The 26,562-nt window shown below is 44.5% G+C and overlaps 1 protein-coding gene across 2 annotated transcripts in view; it reads right to left on the minus strand.

The window, feature by feature from the left end:
• Positions 1 to 26,562, minus strand: part of NUDCD3 (NudC domain containing 3) — a 106,972-nt gene that overhangs the window by 40,802 nt on the left and 39,608 nt on the right. For both annotated transcript variants that reach the window (XM_009203011.4, XM_003896041.5), the window contains exon 3: positions 2,550 to 2,682. In XM_009203011.4, the coding sequence (XP_009201275.1) occupies positions 2,550 to 2,682 (133 nt within the window). The remainder of the gene's footprint in view (positions 1 to 2,549; positions 2,683 to 26,562) is intronic.

The following is a 26,562-nucleotide window of genomic DNA, read 5'->3' on the forward strand; positions in this document are numbered from 1 at the left end:
TTTGCAGGTACATGGATGAAGCTGGAAACCATCATCCTGAGCAAATTAACACAGGAACAGAAAACCAAACACCACATGTTCTCACTCATAAGTGGGCGATGAACAATGAAAACACACAGACACAGGGAGGGGAACATCATACACTGGGGCCTGCCAAGGGGTCAGGGGAAAGGGGAGGGAGAGCATTAGGACAAATACCTAATGCATGTGGGGCTTAAAACCTAGATAACGGGTTGATAGGTGCAGCAAACCACCATGGCACATGTATACCTACGTAACAAACCTGCACGTTCAGCACATGTATCCCTTAAAGTAAAATAAAACTTAAAGTAAAATAAAAATTTTTTTAAAGAAATTAAAAACAAAAAAGAAATTGCTTACTTCACAGGTTGCAGGTTCTCATGAAGAAGGAAATATGGATACAGTTTCTGGCATATATCAAATTTTTTTATATTATGGATTTAAATTATGTAACGTCCCATTTTGCACTGTTACTTGAGTTTTTTTATAAGCGGAAATTATCTATTTACAACAACCTATGATAATGTTATTCTTATCACAATTCCTTGAGTAGACATCTCTCTCCCACTAAAAGATTAAACTTCCAGTGGGAATGATGGCTCACACCTGCAATCCCAGCTACTCAGGAGACTGAAGTGGGAGGATCACTTGAGGCCAGGATTTCAAGACCAGCCTGGGAAACAGCAGGACTCCATCTCTACAAAAAAAATTTTAAAACTTAACCAGGCATGATAGCAAGCACCTGAAGTCCCAGTTACTCAGGAGGCTAAGGTGGGAGAATAGCTTGAACCCAGGAGTTCAAGGCTGCAGTGAGTCGTGATCATGCCATTGCACTCCAGCCTGAGTGACAGAATGAGGTCAACTCTATTTAAAAAAAAAAGATTAAACTTATACTCACTTAAACTCATTAGATGGAGGTTTCAGAAACTTTAGTTTTTGAAACTCAAGTTGTGAATGTTACAGGTACATCATGACATGGCTCCCTGCTCCATGGAAGAGCCTCACAGCACACAGGCCTGGCCATCCACTTCATCATTGTGACCTGGGTTCTTTGCTTTGCCTCTCAGGACTGGATGGGGCTTCAATGGGTCTCACCCATGACCTGATGTAGCCTAAACGGGGGTGACGGGGTGTTTGTAGCTGAAGAAAAATAAGTTTTGTGTTTGTTGTTGAGGGGAGCAAAGGCCCACAGCCTGACACCTGTTCCCTGAGGAGGCATAAAAGAAACCTGGGGAAAGCAGAATGGTTGGTATCAGTGCACAAACTACAGGCCTACCCATCACGCCACTAAGCAGTAACAGAGGCACAGGAAATGACACCAGGTGGCTGGCCCCAGCAGGGATGGCATGCCCTTTGAGGACTCCAAGTCAACCTTAAAAAAGAGGGTGTGGGGACCAGGAAGCTTATCCTCGGCACATGCATGCCACCTATGTGAATAGGAGGAAATAAAAAAAATAGCAAGGATAACAAGTGGGGACGCTGGGATGGGGTGGGCCTGTCCCTCCATCCCTCCGTCCCTCCCTCCCTCCTGTGCAGCCATGTTGTTGCCCTGGGAGAACTGCAGAGTCTGAGAGTTCTCTTTCTCCTGTGATTAAAGGTTATGGAGAATTGGCCGGGCGCGGTGGCTCAAGCCTGTAATCCCAGCACTTTGGGAGGCTGAGACGGGCGGATCACGAGGTCAGGAGATTGAGACCATCCTGGCTAACCAGGTGAAACCCCGTCTCTACTAAAAAAATACAAAAAAACTAGCCGGGCGAGGTGGCGTGCGCCTGTAGTCCCAGCTACTGGGGAGGCTGAGGCAGGAGAATGGCGTAAACCCGGGAGGCGGAGCTTGCAATGAGCCAAGATCCGGCCACTGCACTCCAGCCTGGGCGACAGAGCGAGACTCCATCTCAAAAAAAAAAAAAAAAAAGTTATGGAGAATTAAATCGTAAACCTTTCATCTCTGTGATGCATGGTTCATCACCATACACGGGGAGGTGCTACCCACTGTGTCACTTTGTCTAATTTGAGTTTATTAGACTCTGGGCTGGCAAAGCCCAGGAAACTCACACGACAGATGCTATGTATGTTAGCTATCACTGTGCATTTAGTTGACTGGACTTTTCTTAGGGAAACCGAAGGCAGATTTAATCTTTAGGAAAAAAGAGAATTCACCAAGATAATGTTTGAGGATTCCCTTGAAAACTGAGAGGCTGGCCATCTACAATAGGAACCCCAAGAGTGCCTATGGCTTTGTTTATAAAATAGGTGAGGACATCAGATGCTTGGGTTTCTCTCTCAGGAAGTAGTGTGAACAGGGCTCACCATCCCCAGAGGGAGATTTCTGCAGAACAGCTGGGAGAACCTCACAGACAGAATAAGGGGAGCAAGGATGGTGTGCTCAGCTCATTCCTAGGGCAGGAGAAGGAACATGCCTCACATCCCAAAGGCGATCTCAACACTCCCTCAAGGATGCTGGGTCTTTCCTGCAACAGCTTTGACTGGCTTGGGTGAAGCCACCCACCACTACCCACCAAGGCCATTACCTGCTTTCCCTTCACCACGTGCTTGGGTACTGGCACTCTGACTTCCAGGTCAGTATAGTCCTGTGACCAGGTGTAGTTCTCTCGGACAGCACCATTGTAACTGTCGGGATTCTTCTGGAACTGCTCCTGAATCCTGAAAAAGAATAGAAAAGGTAAGATCCCAGCCAGCCATGCCTGAGCAGATGACCCCATGGACAGCCCAGCCACATGCCACTCCTACATCCTGGAGACGTGACCAACTCAAGTTTCACCTCAAGCTTGCTTGCTCTGGCATCTGGAAACCCCTCCTCTTTTCAGGTGACTTCCTTTCTGACCCTCCTACATGGTACCCCTGGAAACCACATGACAAGGGAAAAGCTACAGAAAAGAAACCTCAGTGCAGCACCCTACGGATTAGGAAAAGTATCTGGGACCACAGTCAAAGTATAGCTGGTGCTGCTGGCCTTCAGAGTACTGAGATCCAGGCCTGTTAATTAATCAGAGGGCCCTTATTAATAAAATTCTTAGGCTCATGAGTCCTTGGTTTCTTATAAACTGCTTGGCAGGGCGTATCTTTAAAAAAAAGGGAAAAAAAAGAGGCCAGGTGTGGTGGCTCATGCCTGTAATCCCAGCACTTTGGGAGGCCAAGGGTGGGTGAATCACCTGAGGTCCGGAGTTCGAAACCAGCCTAGCCAACATGGCGAAACCCTGTCTCTACTAAAAATACAAAAATTAGCTGAGCATGGGAGCACATGCCTGTAATCCCAGCTACTTGGAAGGCTTAGGGAGGAGAATTGCTTGAACCTGAGAGGCGGAGGTTGCAGGTTGCAGTGAGCCAAGATTGCACCATTGCACTCCAGCCTGGGCAACAAGAGCGAAACTCCATCTCAAAAAAAAAAAAAAAAAGGCAAAACTATTTCATCCTGCAGCTGCTAAACTTCAATCCTAATCCAACCCCTAGCCTCTATTTTCTCCTAGTAAATAAATCAAAGCTAAAAGGACTGCACTAAAATTGTATACCTCATTTGTAAGACATAAGTAAAACGTTTAATGAGACAGCCTAAAAAACTCAATCAAGCAGATCTTATTGTATAGGTCTGTTATAAACACAGCACAGATACAGATAAACCTACCAAGAAGCTGATGTTAAAAATAAAATATAATATTTTCCATAAAATGTAACAATGCTAATAATATAAACACTATGTAAGTTTAGACTCACAAGTCCATTATAGTGAACTGAAGATCTAAATTACAGACAAAAGCCTAGTCATGGAGGAGGCAGCAGCTATGAACACAGAACATTCCAACAGTAGGTGCAGCTCAGTCAACTTCTCCAGGGCCTGTTCAGAGACAAGCAGACAAAATCTGGCAGGGAGACGGCCACATGGGCTCATAAACAATGTGTGTACTATGATCCTGTTCATACAGGAAAACACAGAACTACACGTATCTACATCTATGTATCTTACACATGCAAGACAAGAGTTGGGAAGGGGTGGTCCAAGAGTGCAGGCTTTCTCTGGCCAGAGTTCTAAGACAAGAACATATTTACCTACCGTGGGTATGCTCTGCATACTGTCTAGGCATGAAGCTGGGCCTCCACCACAGCCTGAGTCCTCTGGGCTTGGCAACTGGTGGCTGTTAAGAACTGAATTGGGTCCCCTAAAATGCTATGTTGGAATCTTAATCCCCAGGACCTCAGAATGTGACCTTAATAAAAACAGGGTCTTTACATAGGTGACGCAGTTACAACAAGGTCATTAGGGTAGGCCCTAATCCACTATGACTGATGTCCTTAAAAGGGGGACTTTGGAGAGACGATGTGAAGGCCATGTGGAGACAATGGTGTGATGTGCCTATAGGCCAAGGAACGCCAAGGATCGCAGGACACCACCTAAAGCTTGAAGAGGAGAGGGAATATCTTCCCCTAAGGCCTTCAGAGGGAACATGGCCCTGCTGACACTTTGATCTCAGACATCCCTTCTAAGAACTGTGAGAGAATCAACATTTGTTTAAGCCGCCCATTTTGTGGTACGTTATTGTGGTAGCATGAGCAAACACAGTAGCTAAGGAAACTAATTTCAATCAGAGGTGATATTCAAAGTTCAACACTGAATACTGGCAGGACTAGACACTAACCAATCAGAAGAGATGTCAGCCTTAAATTACTCACACATGAGGGCCACTGTGGGACAGAGAAATGACATATGGAAACCAGGAGTCACATAGGATTCCTGGCTGAATGACATGAGAAACAGGGTGCAGGGAAGGAAACTAAAGAACGTACAGTATGTTGAAAACGGGGAGCAAAAGAAAGATTTAGATGCAACCAATAAACACATTTTCAAAGACTATTTAGTGATACGGAGGAAGCTTTCAATATACCATAAAACTGAAAAGGGGGTATTGTTACTTTTAAGTATGGAATGACTTTAATTTCTAAGAAGAAACATAATACACACACACGTGTATACACATATATGAAAAAGACTGAAAAGAAGCACATTAAATCTTTGTGGTTATCTCTGATAGTAGAGTAACAAGGAATCTGACTTTCTTCTTTGTACCTAGGTATTATCCAACCTCCCTAGAATATGTAGACATTTTTATAACCAAGAGAAAAATGGTTCTCTTTAAAAAATGCTAACAGGAGACAGTGATGCACCCTGCAGCCCCTGAATCCAGGTGCGGTCCCAGGGCCACAGCAGCAGCACTACTAGCCTGACTCTTGGAGCAGAGTACGAAGGAGTCAGACACAGAGAGGGGGACTCACCCAGCCCCCAAGTTTCCACAGGATCCTTCTAGGTGAGCACTGACAGCAGCTTTAAGACTCACATCTGACATAAATATGCTTGAACATGCAGAGAATATTTCCAAAAGAACAATAGGACAGCAGCAGCTACTTTTATGGCTGGAAACTGTAGACTTCTTTTCATTGACACTTTTGTACATACATTACCATTTGAAAAAAGTCAAAATTATGAAAACATACAAATTAAATACCCACACACACACACAAAATAAAGACCAACATGGCCCCAGCACTTGGCAGAGATCAGGGAGTAAACATGAAGACTCCTCAAAAGTTGGGAAAAAGAAATGGCTCTCTCAAGAAAGGAGAATGAGTATAATGCTGGGGGATATCCTTGGGGATGCTGCCGCCAGCAACAGTGCAGTCACTCAGCTTATACCACCAGTGATGCCCACATGGGTTCTGCCTCCTCCAGGGCAAATGGCGGTCAGTCTCTGCCTTGGAGTGAGGGAGAACATCTGTCACCCTTGCCACTAAACGCTGCAGTAAAGCTGTATGCTTTTGGAGAGGGCTCTGGTCACACAGAACCTGCCTCACCCCATCCTCCTGCTGTGTCCTCAGCAGCCCTGGCCTGGCTCCTCTTGCATGGAACCTGCAGATTCCCCCCAAAGGAAGCAGGAGAATCACTCCTTAAACAGCCCTTGCAAGTTGTTGGGTGCTTTTTATAGTGCTCTGAATGCACATTCTATTTAAATAAGGTTGATTATTTCCAGCCAACAGTATGTAAAAATAAGCGTCCTGTCAAGTGCAGGTGTCTCTGGCCCCCACTGTGCCACTGTTGGTCACCCCTGCAGCTGCAGGCCTGGGCACACGGTAGGAGGCAGGGGAGGGAGCATCCATGCTTCAGCACCAAGGGTGGGAGTAGGAAAGTGAGTCAGCAGTCAGGTTGAAGATTATGGAGTAGGTCTCCCTGCAGCTCCCACTCCCGATGAGCTGGGATAACAAGGTTCTAAATGTGTTAAAGGAAAAACACAGAACAGGCTCTGTTGCCTGTTGGGTGCTGCGGGTAGCAGGGCCCTATGTCTCCTTGGGGATAGGCCAGACCCTTCCTGGCAGACTGCAGGCCTAGGAGCTGCTGAGTGTGGCAAGCCAGGCACCAGGGTCACCTGCACAGGGAGAGCTGGCGGCACTGTCACCAGGAGTCACTGTCATGCAGGCAAGCAGTTCTTGACTGAGTAGGTCAGGTTTCTGACCAGGTTTCTGAGACTCATCGTCAGGAACCTGACCTACCCAGTCTGCCTGTTTGAGTGCTGCCACTAGAAACCAAAAGGTCCTCTTTTTTTTTTTTTTTTTTTTTGAGACGGAGTCTCGCTCTGTCACCCAGGCTGGAGTGCAGTGCCACAATCTCGGCTCACTGCAACCTTTGCCTCCCAGGTTCACGCAATTCTCCTGCCTCAGTCTCCAGAGTAGCTGGGATTACGGGTGGGCACCACCACTCCCAGCTAATTTTTGTATTTTACTACAGATGAGGTTTTACCATGTTGGCCAGGCTGGTCTCGAAATCCTGACCTCAAGTGATCCGCCTGCCTCAGCCTCCCATAGTGCTGGGATTACAGGCGTGGGCCACCGTGCCCAGCCTCCTTCCATTTGTTTTTAAAAAACACAGGATTAGGCTAGGCTCACACTTGCAATTTCAGCGCTTTGGGAGGCCAAAACAGGAGGATTACTTGAGGCCAGAAGTCTGAGACCAGCCTGGGCAACATAAGAAGACGCAGCCTACAAAACATTTTAAAATTAGCCACACATATGGCGCACACCTGTAGTGTCAGCCACTTGAGGGGTTGAGGTGGGAGAATGGATTGAGCCCAGGAGTTCAAGGTTATAGTTAGCTATGATTGTGCCACTGCACTCCAGCCTGGATGACAGAATGAGACCCTGTCTATAAAACGAAACAAAAAACAAAACAGGATCAGACAATCCTGATTTTGCAAAAGCTAGTGGCAAATATGTAAAATGAAGAGTAAAAGGAGGTCAAAGACCTAACCTAAAGAGTTTTGTCTAGGAAGCTAAAGCCCCAAACCTGTAATAGATTTATAATTCAACCAGATAAGGGCTGACCTCAAGCTCTTCTCCAGAGAGAGAATGCCTATGATAGGCATTGACTGCCTGACTAAAGGCAAGGTTTGGCTCCCCAAGTCACAGCCAGTGATTCCAAAGCGGAGGTGTTTGCACAGAAATGTCAAGCTTGCTGCTCCCCACTTCCCGCCCCCTGGGGCTCAGTGATTGAGGCCCGGTTTATCAGCCCCCTCTCTGTCACCCCAAATACAGCTGTTCTTTCATATCTCTTGCAATCAATCCTGTCTACCCTTTAAATGTTCACACTCTTAACTACATTGCCCTTAACCAAATTGCACAAAAGCCACTACTCTGTGCAAAGATGACAACATCCCTGTCACCTTCATCTCCTTCCATTATCCCAGGTGAAAGAGTTGTCATCACACCTCACCACCTGTTGACCTCACTGTCCCCTCAGAAGAGGTCCCACAACATTTGGGTGCAATGTACATATATGTGTGCTACGGTCTGAAATGTTTGTGTTCCCCTAAAACGTGTATCTTGAAATCCTAACCCCGAAGGTGATGGCAGTAGGAGGTGGGGCCTTTAGGAGGTGATTAGGTCATGAGGGTAGAGCCTCTGAGTGGGATTAGTGCCCTTATATGGAAGTCTCAAAGAGCTTCCTCATCCCTTCCACCATGGGAGGACACCACATGAAAACAGAGATCCGTTAATCAGGAAGCAGGGCCTCCCCAGACACTGAATCTACTGGTGCCTTGATCTTGGACTTCCAGCCTCCAGAATTGTAAGACATAAATTTCTGTGGTCTACAAGCCACCCAGGCTATGGTATTTTGTTATAGTAGCCCAAATGGACTAAGCCAGCATGTGTGTATGTGTGCATAGTACATGTGTGTGGTATATGTGCAGTGCACTGTGTGATAAAGGTATGTGCGCACTATATGTGTGTGGGGGTATATGTGTGTGCATACAATGTGTTTGTGCCACATGCATGTGTTTGGTACATGTGTACCTGCATGTGCATGTAGGCATGTGTAATGTGTGTGCAGTCTGTATGTGTGGTGCATGTGTGCGGTGCACATGTGCATGCAATGTGTGTGGTGTGTGTGTGGTGCTTGTGGGCATGCAATATGTGTCTGCTATGTGCATGTATATGGTATGCATGTATGCATGCAGTGTGCATATGTGTGCATAAGGTATAGTATGGGTGTGGTATGGGCATGCAGTATATATGTGTGTGATGTACGCACCATAGGTATGAGGCAACCAGCAGACATGGCTCACTCTCTCCCTTGAAATTCTCACCTGTCTCTTACCAATTTTCTTCTCATCTCACTGACCCGGCACATTCCACACCAGGATGGGAGCCATGGCTGCATCTCTCCTCAGTCTCTTCGCATGCCACTGTGACTACATTATTCTCAACAACCTCGTATGGCTCCCTATGGCCCAGGAGACAAGGCCAGGGCCTCAGCAAGGCACTCAAGGTAGCCCATGATTGAGTGTCATGATTCCTTCCTCCCTTTTTCCTCCTGCTCCCACAAATGAATACTCCTCCTCATCTGTCAACTCTTCCCTGCCTATGCTCAGTCTCAACTCAAGATTCCTTCCACCTGATGGAAATACGGTCAATTTTCTTCTGGGTTTCTTCATTTTCAAAGCTTTATAAAATAAGCATTATTATAAAAATGACCCATCCTTGAGGCCCACTGCCCTGCTTCTGAAGCCTAAAACTCATGGTCGGTCAGGCCCACTTCCTACTTCTCGGTTGTATCTTCCTAGGAGTGTTCACTCCCGAGAGCTTGTCCACTAATGCGGATTTCAGTGCTCAAAAATGACTCAATGCCTGGACCCCAGCTCTAGGCCTCCAGCTGCCAGGTCTGCCCCAACTCCAGCGACCCAGACGTAGACTGGGCCTTGGTCTTGACTTCTGCAGCCTTCAACCTTCTCACTTATGAAGGGACAGGCTGGAGCCAGTCACCACAGCCAGGCTTCTGCACAGACAAGCACCTCATATTAACCAGCCTTCCTGCAACTCTTGCCAGATTCATCTGTCTAGAGGGCGGTGCCTCCCTGCCTGCTGCCCAGCTCCCGCTGAGGCTCCCCTACCCACCAGGCTCCTTTCATTGCTGTGCATGCATTATTTCTAAGTTCATGCTTCTTTACTAGCAGGGACGTGACCCCCTCCCCACCCACATCAGGCCAACTGTGGATAACATGCCACCTCAGCCAGCCGCACAAAAGGCTCAGTGCCAATGTAGCAGCCACCCCAGGCCACAGGCTCTGGTCTCAAGTATGTCCTACAAATCAATGTCTCCAAGCCAGTCCCACAGCAGTCAAGCAGTTTCCATGCTCTGTGTGTCCGTGGTGTCCAGCCTGAGGTCAAGCCCAGCTTCCCTGCACACCAACCAGGGACTAGGTCACTCAGCCTCTCTGTGTGCCTTGGTCCCCTGACCTATAAAATGGGAAGACTAACAGCATCTCTCCCAAAAGGTGAGGAACAAACCATTTAAAATGACTAAAACAAGGTATCGTGACACTCAGTACTGCTTTCTTACTCAGTGCTTTCCCTTTAGAAAGTCTTTGGCTATGGAAAGACAGCTCACTGAGCAGCTTTTATGACTATGGGATGATTCTTGAACCCTCTGAGACATCTAGAGAGAGAAGTTATGCCTTTTGCCTAATAATTCTACACTTTTTTATCTGTAAGTTGCTTTTTCTAAAAATCTAGTGTCAACAATTTTATCGATACCTGATTTATTACCTCTTTAGCATCTACCACACATTGGTCTTCCAATGACAGTAGCCGCCTACTTCAAAGACAATGCTAACTCACCAACAGGAGAGCCAGAGTTCCCAGAGATGTGGCTAGTCCCCAACCTGGGGCCAGAACACACAGGGTGAGCCTAGCTGTCTTCCTTACAGCAAGTGGGGAACTGTCAAAGACCAGGAGGGTCATGCTGAAAGGACACATCAGCCAATTTCAGAAGGCTCCCTGCTGGCCAAAGATGGGACAATCATAAATAAATAAATGAAGTCCACAATGGACTGAAGCACATAGCATATTAAAAATCTATGAGTTCAGCCAGGTGCAGTGGCTTGCACCTGTAATCCCAGCACTCTGGGAGGCGGAGGTGGGCGGATCACGAGGTCAGAAGATCGGGACCATGTTGAAACCCCATCTCTACTAAAAATACAAAAAATTAGCTGGGCGTGGTGGCGCGTGCCTGTAGTTCCAGCTACTCGGGAGGCTGAGGCCAGGAGAATGGCGTGAACCCAGGAGGCGGAGCTTGCAGTGAGCTGAGATGGCGCCACTGCACTCCAGCCTGGGTGACAGAGTGAGACTGTCTCAAAAAAAAAAAAAAAAAAAAAAAAAAAAATTCCATGAGTTCATAAAACAAAATCTCCAGGGGTCACCTTTAGTGATCAGACCTGCTCAACCTGAAAAGTCATCAATAAAATGGTTCCATAGGAACTGTAATTTCTGAAAGGCCATGCCCCTAAATAAGAACTCCAGATAATAAGCGAAGAAGGTAAAACAGAATGAGAACATCACTATCTTGCACCATCTTCTGTAACGAAGGCAATGAGTCTGGCAACTTTCATTCATTCCTGGTGAGCACCAGGTGAAAAGCTGAGGAGGAATCTGTGACAGAAGGATCCAGAACACCCCAAATATCTGTGACACACATGCTATGTGCCCCCTGAAAGGGCCTGCCTATTGGGTACCACTGCCCCCAACACGGGATCTCGATTCCATTCCAACCTACAGGTCTGAATACAACTTCACAGTAAAGACGAGGGGCAGAGAAGCACGGCCATCAAAACCAGGAGCACACAGTCAGCCAGATCTAGAATCAGTGAAATTATACAAGGCTAAGTTCTAAGTTTTTTGGACAAATACATGGCATGGGACAAAAAATGAGAAGGGGAACTACTCTAAATTAAGAATCATAAGATCTATCAACCAAATTCAATGTTTGGACCTTTGCTGGGATGCTAATTTGAAGAAAAAAAAATTTTTGAGACAATCAGGAAAATCAGTAAATACTGATTGGGTATTAGATGATTTTAAGGAATTATAAATTTGTAAGATAAGATAATTCTGTTAAATTTAAGTCCTTATTTCTTATTGAAGTATTTACGGGTGAAATTACATGATGTCTGGGATTTGTTCTATCAAAAACAAAACCAAAAGTCTGAGGGTAGGGAGAAAGATGAAACAACAACCATGACGTGTTGCTAAGTGATGAAGCAGAGTGAAAGTTTCGTGGGCATTCATTATGCTATTCCCTCCTTTTTGTGTACTTCTGAAAATCTAAAGAGTCTGTCTTGGGGCCGGGCGCGGTGGCTCAAGCCTGTCATCCCAGCACTTTGGGAGGCTGAGACGGGAGGATCACAAGGTCAGGAGATCGAGACCATCCTGGCTAACCCGGTGAAACCCCGTCTCTACTAAAAATTACAAAAAACTAGCCGGACGAGGTGGCGGGCGCCTGTAGTCCCACCTACTCGGGAGGCTGAGGCAGGAGAATGGCGTAAACCCGGGAGGCGGAGCTTGCAGTGAGTCGAGATCCGGCCACTGCACTCCCATTTGGGCGACAGAGTGAGACTCCGTCTCAAAAAAAAAAAAAAAAAAAAAAAAAAAAGAGTCTGTCTTGGCTATACATCTAGGAGTAGAACTTCTAGGTCAAAGGATATATACATGTTCAACTTTAAGAGATAATGCCAAACTGTTTTCCAGAGGGATTGCCCCAGTTTACTCTCACCAGCAAAGTGGGTCATGCTACAGAACTATAGGATCCATGCTTTGTACTGTCAGAATTTATAAAATCTTGCCAATTACATATACATAAAAATAGTTCTCAGTATAGTTTTAACTCACATTTCTCTGCTTATTAATGGGGCTGAACAGCTCTTCATATAGTTATTGGTCATATATGTCTCATCACCTGTGAAATTCCAGTTCATGTCTTTCACTACTTTTGTTTGTAATTCCTTTGATTTGTAGAAGTTCTTTATATATTTGGATAAGAATTATTTGTTGGTTTATAGTTTACAAATACTTTCTGGTTATAAGTTGTCTTCATATTTTAAAGATGTCTATCTAGTCAACACAAATTCTTCATTTTAATATAGTCAAATGCACCAATCCTTTTTAACATCAACATTTTTATATACTCAGAACTCCTGCCTTCCTTAAAGTCTAAAAGAGAGTTACATCAATTTTCTACTCATTTTTTTTTTATTCTCTACTTGTTATTACCCCCTTTTCTTTTTTTCTTTCTTTTCTTTTCTTTTTTTTTTTTTTTTTTTTTTTTTTTTTTTTTTTTTTTTTTTTTTTGGGACAGAGAATTGCTCTGTCACCCAGGCTAGAATGCAGTGGCACGATCTTGGCTCACTGCAACCTCCGCCTCCTGGGTTCAAGCAATTGTCCTGCCTCAGCCTCCCAAGTAGCTGGGATTACAGGTGTGTGCCACCATGCCCGGCTAAGTTTTCTATTTTTAGTAGAGACGGGATTTCACCATGTTGGTCAGGCTGGTCTCAAATGCTTGAACTCGTGATCCGCCCGCCTTGGCCTCCCAAAGTGCTGGGATTACAGGCGTGAGCCACCATGCTGCCAATACCATTCCATCTTTGCTTCTTTGTAAATTCTCTTTTCTTCTCTTAATAAGTTGTACCAGAAGTTTGTCTATGTTGACGTTTTTTTTTTTCAAAGAACCAATTTTTGCCTTTTGCTGATCTTCTCTATTTGCCATTTAAAGTCCAGCTGAGGAACACAGGAAGAGACCCCAGGGACCACCCTGTCACTGACCTGATTCTGGCCTGCGTGGGGGCCACAGGGGCTGGGGCAGCCCCATTGACACTGTTTGATTAGTCAGGAAGGCTCACTTTAATAAAAAATTCTTATAAGAAGTATATTTGAAAATGTGTTTTACATTTTAAAATTAACTTTGTGGCTACAGTTAAAAAGAACTAGATGATTCTATATTTATTGAAAAAAATAAGGCAAGATACTCGGAATCACTGATAATATGCCCACTAATACTCTGATAGGTTTAAATGCATATTTAGGGAATACTTTTGACAATCTGTGTCAGATGGTCAGCCAACATCAACAAAAATCCGTATATTTACTATAAAACTATTTTAACCTACTAAAAATGGAAGTTTGCACAGTGAGTTTTTTCTTAAATTGTGTTATTTTAATGTGGGAAAGAGGCTTCCTAATTTTTTAGCAGTATTTAAGTGTGAAATATATATTTTAAAACAAAATTAGATAATCTACTCCATAAATACGAATTCTGAACTAAGCTGGGTGCAGAGGCTTGCACCTGCAACCCCAGCTACTCGGGAAGCTGAGGCAGGAGGACTGCTGGAGGGCAGGAGTTCGAGATCAGCCTAAGAAACATAGTGAGACACCCCCATCTCTTTAAAAAAAAATTCAGAATTATATAAGTATCTTACTTTAGTCTTTACTCAATTTTATTTTCCTGTTCATTCAAAATCAGAAAAAATAAGACCAGCTTTACCATTTAAATTCTTAAAAGACTTCCCATGTGAGAAAAAATTAGGCCAAAGAAAACCCCTAACACTCAAACCTACAGTACCTATAGTATCAAAAAGGATGCATATCAATGACACAATTATTTCTCAGAAATGTCCTTCTCAGAAGTAGAGAAAACAGGCTCGGCGTGGTGGCTCACGCCTGTAATCCCAGCACCTTAGGAGGCCAAGGCAGGCGGATCACAAGGTCAGGAGATCAAGACCACCCTGGAGAACACGGTGAAACTCCGTATCTATTAAAAATACACAAAAATTAGCCGGGCGTGGTGGCGGGCGCCTGTAGTCCCAGCTTCTCGAGAGGCGAGGCAGGAGAATGGCGTGAACGCGGGAGGCGACGGAGCTTGCAGTGAGCGGAGATCGCACCACTGCACTCCAGTCTGGGAGACAGAGCAAGACTCTGTCTCAAAAAAAAAAAAAAGCAGTAGAGAAAATATGGAAGCTTTCTAATTCATCCACAGCTTACACCCTAGATTCTGAATCCCTCTCCTCAAAATCATAGCCTTGTAGACACTGCACCAATCCTGCACTGTCCTCAACCAGTCCTAATTAAGACCCCCTACCCCACCCCACACCCAGTGCTAATACTGACCCCACCCTATACCGAGTGCTAATCCACACCCCACCCTCATATCAACACAGTGCTAAGAGAAAGGGACTGTAGACTTTTATACATAGCTGGAGGATTTATTCCCCAGAACAATATTTTTTCAAAGGGTAGGTATAAAATCTTCTTAGCAGAGCAGAACAGAAGAAAATAGAATGAAATACACAAGATATACTGCACTCAAAAAGAGCAAGCTCTGTTTTGTGAAACTGCCACTATGCAGGCAAGTGCATACCTGGGAGCCTTGTTAACATGTATTTCTCAGTATAACTACAGGTTGTAGCCAAAGTTTAAAAGCCACTGGCCATGAAAACCTATCACATTCACAGAAAAGGAGATAAGAACGGAAGTTCTTGCTGCACTTCGGTGAAGAGGAGGCCAGTGAGGGAATGATCTAACAGAGGGGCCCACAACAGCAATTACAAGCAGTGCATGAAGATGCCTAACTCAAAAATATACAGATAGCAGGAGGAGGAGTAGCAAGTGAGCACTGATCAGTGAGGGGGATGGCCTGGAGGAAAGAAGGACATATCCATCATCATTGGAAGAAGGTGAAAAACTGGCGGCTCATGACCACAGCAACCACAGAAGTGAGGACACAGGATCCTGATGGCCAACAATTTGTCAGGGACACATCTTCTCCATGACAAAGAACTCACCTATTAAAAGAGATTGCTAAATACAGGTGACAGCTCATGTTTAGTTCCTATACACCCAGAGAGAGAGGTAAAAAATAAAGAGGCATGTGTCACAGTGGGGTAGTAAACACACATCCATGTCCTGGCTTGGTCTGCTGACCGGGCCTACAAGCAGGAGCCACATGCCCTCTGAGTGCCCAGATCTGGGTTTCTAAATATTATTCAATAAAGGGAATTGGGCTCCTTGGACAATTCCCTTGGACAATGGCTGATTCTAGGACTGAAACAGAGAAAATAAAAGATGAACCCAGAGAATCCTGTAGTGCCAGAAAGTAAGGAAGTACTAAAATAAATAAATAAATAAATAATAATAAATAAAAAGTGGGGGGAGGGTGGGGGGATGCAAAGATGTCAAAGGACTCAGAAGTCACAATGGCCAGAGCTGGAACAGTATGGGGAGCAAAATAAATAATATAGTAGCAAAGAATAAAAGAATTACCTGTGACTCCATATTGATATAAACAACTGAATAAATTATAATGAATGAATTAGGGAAGGGGACAAATCTTCCTAATGGAAGTCCAATTAAAAATGCAGAAGGAATGAGGGAAATAGGAAATTACCATTAAAACATGGTAATTGCCAAGAACCACGATGATGCTAACATCAGTAGGACCTTAAGGAAACAGAATATTTGCATAACCTCTAAGTCAGTATCTTCCCCCAAAATATTTATCTATTCCTTGTAGTGGTTTTAATATATGCTAAGAATTAAACAAATTCTTTGAAACTCCTCCATCCTCCTAGGAAGCGGGATTAATCCCCCACCCTTGAGTGGGGCTGGACTTAGTGGCTCTCATGAACAGAGTACAGAAAGGGGACAACCGTCACATGACAGTGGAGAAACCTGGCCGACCAGCCTCAGCCACATGATCCAAGCAAACATCACAGTAATAACTCATGTTAACATCATGTACCTCTGATGTGACATGAGAAGGACAAGACACCTCTGCAGTATTCCTCTCCAAATCCATAGCCCTGAGTCTAATTCTAAGAAAATACTACACAGACCCAAATTGGGAACATTCTACAACATACCTAGCCTCTTCAAAAGTGTGAAGGTCATGAAAATCAAAAAAAGATGGAAACTGCCACAGACCGAAGGTGATGAGAACATAACGTCTAAATGCAAGGTAACTCCTGGACCTAATTCTGGAACAGAAAAGGGATACTAACTAGTGAGAAAACCAGAAAAACTGAGGGAAAAAAAAAAAAAAAAGAAAAGAAAAAAAAAAAAAAAAAAAAAAAAAAAAAAAAAAAAAAAAAAAAGCCTGTGGTCACTATTATTAACTTGACAGAGTCTTTTTTTTTTTTTCAATTTTTCTGGTTTTAGTTAGTTTTCACAAATATACCATGTCAATTAACATTCAAATAGAGGGAAAGGGGAGGAGGTTTAAGTCTGCAGTTGTGACAATTCAGACCTTGGGGTTCAAGTCAGCCCATAGTTTGAATCCTGGGCTTCAGCTCATACTAGCTGTGTTATCCGAGCAAATTTCTCAGTCTTATTAAAGCCTCAATTTCCTCATCTATAAAATGGGAACAATAATGATCCCAATTCTTAGGCTATTGAGACTTAGAAGTTCTTACCCAGTCTTCATGCACGGGAGCTCTCTCTCCCTCACCAACATGAGACTATTAGTAATACCTGAGTTAACAGTTTCCTTCCCTTGATACTGAATGACAGTCCTAAGCAAAAACGTTTAGCATCATTTTCAACTCAAGATGATGGTATTTTTCTCTTTTTTTCCTCCCTTTCTTCCCATCTCCCATATTCCCCCAGTCCCACCAACTTTGAAAAGCAAATAAAAGCACTTTTCTCTGCATAATTTCCCTGCTGGCTGCCACTGTTCACAGCACTTGATATAGCAAATTCTGGCAATGCTTTCCCATTTGATTTATCTAGAAGGTTGTTATTTACTGCTCCTGCTGTTTTAGGGGCGAAAATGTTAGTGGTCTACCAAGAGGACTTTCCAAAAAAAACAAGACGTGTTTTCACAACAGTCAGTATGTGGAGGGCACTGTCATGTTGGTTTCTTAGCTTTACTCATAGCATGGCAACACTGAATTTTTAGGGATTCTTAGACTAAACTACTCTGATATGACTAGTGAGGTTGTCTTTTGTTTTCTTGAAGATATTATATACTGGGAGGACTTTCAGCACCAAGAACCACCCAATCTTCTAGGGAAAAATGAATCCCACATTGTCCAATTTTGCTCCCGCCAACAGCACCATTTACTCTGCCTGGAGTATGGAAGCATCAGAAACCCTACATACAGCCCAGCCAAGGACTTGCCATATCTACCTGCCCTGCCCAGCCTCTGTCCAGTCTCCGGCCTCTCTGTGCCACCCTCGCAGCTAGGACTACCCACACTTGGATCCCAGGCTTCAGGTCAGGGCTCCATAGCTAGCCCACACATCAGAGCCAGCCCCACTTGCCACTCAAAGAGTACTGGCCCAGGTACCCTTACTGTTGTAGGTCCCAGGGACACAGATGGGAACAACGTGGAACTTACAAACTTGGAGTACATCAAAAGTGATTAAGTGGCCCTCAGAGCCTCTGGTCAACAGAGAAGGCTCCTGGGAAGAACTGGACATTCATACAGAACTCTGATAAATGGCAAGACAGAGCCAGCTATGAAGACCACGGAGATGAGCAGCCTAGAGAGCTTCCCACACAAAGTCCTTGATCCACAGCCACAGCACTGGCTCAGGGCTCAGCTTTGCCTCCAATTCACTGTGCCCTTGGGCTCATATCTCCATTTTCACATTTATAAAATTTATAAAATGGGGGCACATGAGTACCTACCTCAAAGATGTTCCTGGGGTTAATGAGTGAATAGATACAATGCTCAGAACAGTGCATGGCTCAGAGTAAGTGTTAGCTGCAGTCATCACTGTCACCATCATTAATGTTTTTACTGATGTAGATTATTAATACAAATAATACTGTTATCATCAAAGAGGAGAAGCTATCTTAATAGCCAAGATCAGCACAGGGCTTTTTAAAACAGAGTTCAGAATTTAATTAAAAAGTGATTGCAACTCACTGCAAGGTTGGAACAGGGACCAATGCTATTTGGCTGTTTTAAAAGGTCAATGCACAGCTGCCACATTGGAGAGTAGACTGCAGAATGCCAAAGGGAGTAGATCCAGAGGCTATTTGGGGGCACCAGCATGGAGAATGCAGGCAAGCCTGAGGGTGTAAGCACATGCAGGAGAGTATGCACCTGGGGGACCCAGGGCAGGGCCAAGGACACTCAGGCTGAACCACTTCAGCCCCAGGAGGGCTGAAGGTGGGCGGGGACAAGTGACAAGATGGAGGCTCACCTCGCCTCATTCATCTTCTGTCTCAGCTCACTCATTCAATCACTTTCCTCTTACCCTCAAAGTCTTTACCAAAATTGAACTTCCTCCCTAACGAGGGGCAAACTCTCCCCTTTTCTTTATAGCACCTTCATACTTAACACCATGACATCAAACGACAACGTATTCACACAGAAAGCAGGCATTTTCTTTACTGGTTTATTTTGTGCTTACTTACACAGCCAAGAGAGCCTATACGGCTGTCATGGGAGCCCTACCTTCTAGAAAGAGAACAACCACATCCAACATAGTTTCTAACACACTCTGCATACAGGTGGGATGAGCTTTGAACACATTCAATATTAAAAAAAAACAAAACAGAACAGATAACAGGTACAATAGCTTTCCTAGTACATTAGAGATTCAAGTAGCCAAAGTCTGAGTTTTGTTTTCAATTTTACAAGAATTCTTTGTTTTTTTTTCTTTTTATTTTTCTTTTTGTTCTTTTTTTTTTTTTTTTTTTTTTTGGTGTTGGGGTGTTCTTTCTTCCCGGCTGGAGTGCAGTGGCGCGATCTTGGCTTACTGCAACCTGCACCTCCCGGGTTCAAGCAATTCTCCTGCCTCAGTCTCCTGAATAGCTGGGATTACAGGCATGCACCATCACACCCAGCTAATTTTTGTATTTTTAGTAGAGACAGGGTTTCGCCATGTTCGCCAAGCTGGTCTCAAACTCCTGGCCTCAAGTGATCTGCCTGCCGCAGCCTCCTTCTAAGTACTGGGATTACAGGTGTGACCCACCGCGCCCAGCCTAATTTTACAAGACTTCTAAGAGCTGGATGCTGTTTAGGCCGAGGTCCTTGACTGTCTGGGTGAAGACTGGGGCCCGGCTGCTGCTCAGGATGGTGAAGAGGAGACCCCACCTCAGCTCAAGCCCCATCTTCAGTTCTCCTAGGAGGTGGTTTACTGTAAAGTCAGCCTTCTTTATGAGCATCAGTCTCCTCTCATTACACTCTGAAATGCCTGTGTGTGCAAGCAAAAATGTACAACTGGAATTCAAGAGTATAATCTATGAAATTCCCATAAAAGTGAGATTCCAGGTGTGTTCATCTAAGACTAATGCATTTGGATACCTCTCAGCTTCAAAAAAAGCTATCATGTGAAAAGGCTGGAGCTTTTTCTATGAGCAAAATCAGAAGGTTTGCTGTATTGAGAACAGAATTTCTGGAATGAGGAAGGCTCAGGCCGGCGCAAGGAGGGCTACAGATTCAGAGTCCCTGTCCATCACTTTTACCTTCTCATCTCACTGCCTCCTATAACCTACTCCTTGGCCTGTAAATCTAAAAAGAGAAATCCAGAAAAAGTAAAGCAGCCCCTCTGCCCTTCTTCTTTCTGAGAAAGCACCCAGATAAACACAAAGGTTTGCTCCCTCCAAGACTTGTCCACTCCACCCCAGGTGTCCCAGGCCTGGGGACAGGGGAAGGTGGATGTAAAGAACAGAAAGCTTTTCTGGCTGGGAGACAGGGCCCAATCCCTGAGGAGCCTCACACAAGTGCAGCATTTATACACATTTACAAAGAGAAAACCTCAACAAACTCGAGTTCATTATTTAATAGAATCTTGCAGTAAGTCCTTTTGGTAAGCAAAGAATTACTTTGACAGAGCAAAACTCCTCTACTAATTGAACATTTACGTAACACCCCAACTTTGACATTAATTAGCACACACCCACTATCAATAATGCTGAGTCCTGTGGGCCTGGGAAAAGCTCCCACTCCCCACTGTGAGAACCTGTGCCATCAGTATCACTTGGTCTCTTGGATCCCCAAGCTCTTCTTACCCACTGATACCTTGCCTCATGCCTCACTCTTTCTTAAAATCATCAAACACAAGGACTCACAACTCTTCTTTCAACCAGCCTTCTGTTCAGGCTGCTGCCTTCTTCCTTTTATTCCCAGCGAAACATCTTGAGTCACTTTCTTCCCACCTTACCTTCCAATATGTCCCACTGTGAAATCTCTGCCAATCACAAGTGACTTCCAAGAATCATAACCAAACTTGCCTTTCTGAATTTCTGTTCATCTGATACCTCCACAACATCTGACATTAATGTCCCACCCTTGGACTACCCAGGCTCTCCCTCTCCTCCACCCCTCCACCCTCACCTGTTTTCCCTCTCCTCCATCCCACTTGTTTCCTTTGGCTGACCCTTCCTGCTGCCTGCCCCTTATACTCCAAAGAACACAGCACTATCTCTATATCTTCCACACATACACTCCTGAACTGCAACAGCTGCCTGGTATGTATCCTTTCTATATCCCCTACCTCGTCTACCCTGACTGCTGCCTGTTAACTTTCTGACAAATCTGAGCAAACACTCTTGAGTTAGATAAGTTGCCCCAATTTCTAAAGATACGCCCCAATTCTTTAGCATGAATCAGGGTCTTGGCAGGACAGACATGCACAGTGTGGTCCCTGCCAGTCCCATCCCTGTTTACTCCCTTCCCCTAGGAACACAGGAATATCAGCATCCCTTTAATGGTATCATTTCTTTGCAAAGGTTATTCCCTCTGACCAGGTGCTTGCCCCTTCTCAACTGCTGACCTCCAATGTCATCTGCCTCATAAGGTCTCTGCAGGTTTCTCCACATCCACAATGACTGTTTCTGATCTTTTTCCTATTTGTTTTGTTTTTGGAGGGGAGGAGGGGTGGGTTGTGTGTGTGCACACAGGTGTGCACAGTAGAAGGTGTATCTAGACAGAAATGAACACAACATAGTCACACACACTACATGGAAATCCATTACAACAACTTTCAGCTGATGTAAAGTTCTATGAAGCAATGAGTTCTCTAATGAGAAAGTGAAAAACCAAGGCAAAGAGATTTTATGTGTCTGATTTGTTTAATGCAAGGTACATCTTTCAAGAATTCCAGATAAAGGAGAACTGAAACCAGTACTTAAGGACACAGACTCTGGAGTCAAAAATCCCTGCCCAGCCACCGGTTGGTAATAAAACCTTGGCTCTCCAAGCCTCCACTTTGCTCATCAGTAAAGTCAGGGAAACAACACTTTCATTGCAGAAGTACTGCAGAGCTCAGGTGAGACAACATATTAGCTGTATCTGACATTACTGCACACTTACCTATAGGTCTATGCTAGTCCAATCATTATCCCCAACTGACACATGAGGCTGGACTATTCAAGTCCTATAGACATCCTTAGCCAAGCCTGTGACCTCTGGGTGTCACAGCTCTCAGCGAGAGAACATGTGTGTGGTCATACTCTCATGAGGACAAGATGGGCTTTCCTTGTGACCATCTTGGGGTCCTGGTCAGAGTGTTGCTGTTTTCATTACCTGAGACCCAGCTCAACTTGGAAGGGAATGGCCACCCCAGGGAGCAGTAAGTACAACAATCAGTGACAAAGCATCATGGGAGCATTCAAGTCAGCTAGCTGAAATCTCTGCAAACAGTACTTTTCCGTTCTCATTAGTTACAAGCTGCCAGGAAATTTTAGCTGTGAACAGAATGAAGACAGGCTGGAGAAACAGTCCTACTATTTATAAAGCCTTGGTGTTAGCCAATTTGATCCTCTTCTGCATATAAATGGGCCAAGATCCTCCAGGCACGCCTGCTCTGAGGGTGGCTGGATGGCTGGCAGGGATGCCCCAAAGACCTAGGCCCCAGGCTGGCCAACCAGGTCCTTCCAATGCCCAGGGTGTGATCATGCTTTGTTAGTTTACATCTGACATTTGGGTAGGGGGCTGTCTGCGTATCTCACTTCAAACCATAATAGTCACTGTTTATTGCCTCCCTTAAAAAGTGTTTCAGAGGGGTATTTTTGACTAATGTGTAAATTAGCAATCCCCATACTATTACCCTTTTAACTGGCAGAACTAGATACTCCATCAAACATGATTATATGATTTGACTGAAAATCTAAAAAAAATAAGTAAATAAAACAATGCCTCAGAAATCCAGCCCAGTTTCTGGCAATGTTCATTACATTCATTTGAGAATTCTCTGTAGTGAATTACATAAAAGTCTTTTGATAAGTACAGCCACAGTGAAACAAATGTCAGAAAGTCATCTCTCACAGACAGCATTTACTTGGGCTGCCAAGGAAAAGCAATTAGTTCTTGCCTTAGAAGAGCCTTAACCAAGAGATGCTTCACCATGAGGCCATTTCATTCCCTAGGGACAGGCCTGGTAGGAGAAGACGACCTGATACCTATCTGTTAACGCACTTACTGACGTCCCATCTCAACATGGGAAGGTCCGTGCAAGTTTGACAGCCACAACGTTCACCTGACAAAACCAATCTCTCCAGAGGAAGACATTAAAAAGACTTGTTTAAGTGAGGAGCCTGAGTAGCCTGCCCCAGGACAACAAACACTGTAACGAGGGTCTTCTGTAGAAAGTTTCTGTATTTGCCATCTACTATGGTTTGAATGTGTCTCCTCCAAAATTCAGGTGTGGAAACTTAATGGCCAATGTGATGGTATTAAGAAGTGATTAGGTTATAAGGGCTCCTCCCCTATGACTAGATTAAGGCATTTATTAAAAAGGATTCATACAGCATCCATGAATCTCTTCCCCTTCTGTCCCTGTCACCATGTGAGGACACAGCATTCCACCCCTCCAAAGGATACAGCACAGGCGCCATCTTAGAAGCAGAGAACAGCCTTCACCTGACAACTGAACCTGCCAGAGCCTTGATCTTGGATTTTCCAGCCTACAGAACTGTAGGAAAATAAAATTTTGTATAAACACCTGCTCTCAGGTATTCTGTTACAGCAGCCCAAATGAACTGAAACACCATCCTTGCATTAGCCATCCTCAAAGCCATGGATCTGAGGTGACATCAAGTTCACATGGAAGACAAGAGACATACGACATCAATTAGAGGGGAATAAGGAAAAGGGACAGGCCATCAGCAAGGGGCACCTCTGCCTGGCCACACAGGGTTGCACCCAGAATTGACCACACCCTGGGAAATTGTCATCTCTGGGAAATGGAGGCTCCCAGCGGCTAAAGGAATGGTCCATAGTCACATACCCTAAGTGTCTGAGCCAAATTCCGGCCTCACCCCTGTTCTTTAGACTGTAATGCACCTGTCATGCCCCTGCCTGTACCCACCACACTTGGTACCTGAACACAGGCTTCCCCACAGAGTATTCAGCTTCCTGATACTCACTGGCATGACTGTGGTCTACTCCCATGTGCCTTCAGCCTCCACTCTCCTTGGCCTTAATAGGTTTCTCTCATTTCCTTCGCTGCACGGCTGCCTGCCTGTCCCAATTTCAAGAGTCTAGCAGGCAGAAGGTGAAATTAATTCCTGGTCTGTGCAGCACACAGTGAACATGAACAGCAGCAAGTTCTCTAAGAGCCAGGGCAGCCTTTTCATCAGTCTGTACGTGGTCACTCCTGAGGATGAATGGCCCTAGTTGCCCCAAGAGGAGATGTGGAGAGTGACTACTGACCCAACCAGAGCTTTCCACAGAGCCCCCAGAACACCTGCCCAAGGCGCTGGAGAGATAGTAAGTGTGATATAATTCTATCTTACACTTAATTCACAAATGATGATGGTATACTTCTCAATGTTGCTGGCACTGAGAGAAGCTTCTTCAGCTTCCTTGATCACCACCCAGAGCCACAGTTAATGTTAACATCAGGGTGAAATAAAACTCCACTTAGATGTGGGAACTGTCTCCACAGTATGATTTAGTCTAAGCTGGGTGACACCTTCCTGAGTCGTTGTTCTGCATCAGCAGTCACAAGAACTTACCTCCAGAACCCTGCTCCAGTTCAGGTAGGAAGTTGGACATGGACCACCTGCCACCTCCACTCTCCCACTCCCACTCCAAAAGAATACAGAAAGGAAAAAAAAAAAAACAAAACTACTTCATAGGTCTTGCTTCCTAAAGATGTGCTCATTTTGTTCAGAATATCAAGGGAAATCATGGTGATAGTGTGATTTAGTGCATATTGGACAAGCAAGGAAGGAAGAAGATGCCCTGAGCTTCGGCAATGAGAAGAATGATAGAACTCCTCCTAGAGAAAGCAGGTCAGGAAGCTGATGTGGTCCCCTGTAGATCTACAGAACATCAGGAAAACTAAACTCCAAATTAAACTAGGACCAAACACAGGGAGAGGCAGAGAGCATGGAACAGAGGTCAGAGTGAATCACAGATGTATGGCTTCAGGCTCTGGGAATGGATGAGGTCTCCAAGGGAGAAAACTGCAGAAAGAAGAAAAGGGCTGATTATAGATATAATCTTGACAACACCTACGTTTAAGGGGTGGAAACAAGACAAGCCTAAGAAAGAGGCTGAAAGACTAATTATTGGGGAGGAAGATAATCAGGAAAGTACAGAAGCCAAACACATGCGTTTCAACGTAAAGGGACAGTTGATGGCATCAAATATCAGAGCAGATTAATAAAGGGAAACCTAAAGAGACCACTCACTCTAACCCCAAGGAAGCTGTCCATACCTTGTGAGAGAGTCACTGTATTCATAAAGGCAGAAATCAAACTGCTGGTGTCAGCACAAGAGTAGAAGACAAGGACTGGGTGGAATTAAGGACAAAAAAGGAAAGCACAGGGCAAAATGAAAGGGAATTATGTGCTTGACAGGTAACAAAGCAGGATAAGATTACTGGATATAGGAGGCTTACTCTGCAAAAAGGCAGAAGGAAAGGGGCAAAACCATATAAAAGTTTAGTGAAGAAAGTATAGTACTTTCAACAAATGATGCTGGTGTAACCAGACATCCACACACACAAAAAAGGAACTTCCAGCCATACCTTGCATCATATACTAAGAATAACTCAAAATGAATCATAGACCTAAATATAAAACCTAAAACTATAAAACTTTTTTTTTTTTTTTTTTTTTTTTTTTTTGAGACGGAGTCTCGCTCTGTCACCTGGCTGGAGTGCAGTGGCCGGATCTCAGCTCACTGCAAGCTCCGCCTCCCGGGTTTACGCCATTCTCCTGCCTCAGCCTCCTGTGTAGCCGGGACTACAGGCGCCCGCCACCTCGCCCGGCTAGTTTTTTGTATTTTTTAGTAGAGACGGGGTTTCACCGTGTTAGCCAGGATGGTCTCGATCTCCTGACCTCGTGATCTGCCCATCTCGGCCTCCCAAATTGCTGGGATTACAGGCTTGAGCCACCGCGCCCAGCCAACTATAAAACTTTTAATAGAAAACATAGGAGAAAATCTTTGTGACTTTGAGTTAGGCCAAGATTTCCTAGATACGACATCAAAAACACGATCCATAAAAAAACAAACTGATACACTGGACTTCATCAAAATGAAGAACTTCTGCTACTCAAAAGGCAATGTTAAGACAATGAAAAGACAATCCAAAGACTGGGAGAAAATATTTGCAAATTATATAACTGATAAATTACTCAGATCCAGAATATGCAGAGAGCTCTCAAAACTCAATAAGAAAACAACCCAATTTTTTAAAATGGATAAAATATTTCAATTGACACTTCATCAAATAAAATATAAAGGGCAACATTATTGCTTATTATGGAATTGCAAATTCAAACCATAGTGAAATACCACAATGAAACTATAAGAATGTCTAATTTTTTTTTTTTTTATTTTTTTTTATTTTTTTGAGACGGAGTCTCGCTCTGTTGCTCAGGCTGGAGTGCAGTGATGCGATCTCAGCTCACTGCAGCCTCTACCTCCTGGAGTCAAGAGATTCTCGTGGCTCAGCCGCCCCAGTAGCAGACTTATAGGCATATGCCACCACATCCAGCTAATTTTTGTGTGTTTAGTAGAGGTGGGGTTTCACCATGTTGGCAAGGCTGGTCTCGAACTCCTGACCTCACATGATCCACCTGACTCGGCCTCCCAAAGTGCTGGGATTACAGGTGTGAGCCACCGCGCCCGGCCAAGAATATCTAAATTTAAAACACCAAATGCTGGCCACGCACACTGGCTCACACCTGTAATCCCAGCACTTTCGGAGGCTGAGGCAGGAGGATCACTTGAGCCCGGGAGTTTGAGACCAGCC

This window comes from Papio anubis, chromosome 4, assembly GCF_008728515.1.
Source record: "Papio anubis isolate 15944 chromosome 4, Panubis1.0, whole genome shotgun sequence".
NCBI lineage: Eukaryota > Metazoa > Chordata > Mammalia > Primates > Cercopithecidae > Papio > Papio anubis.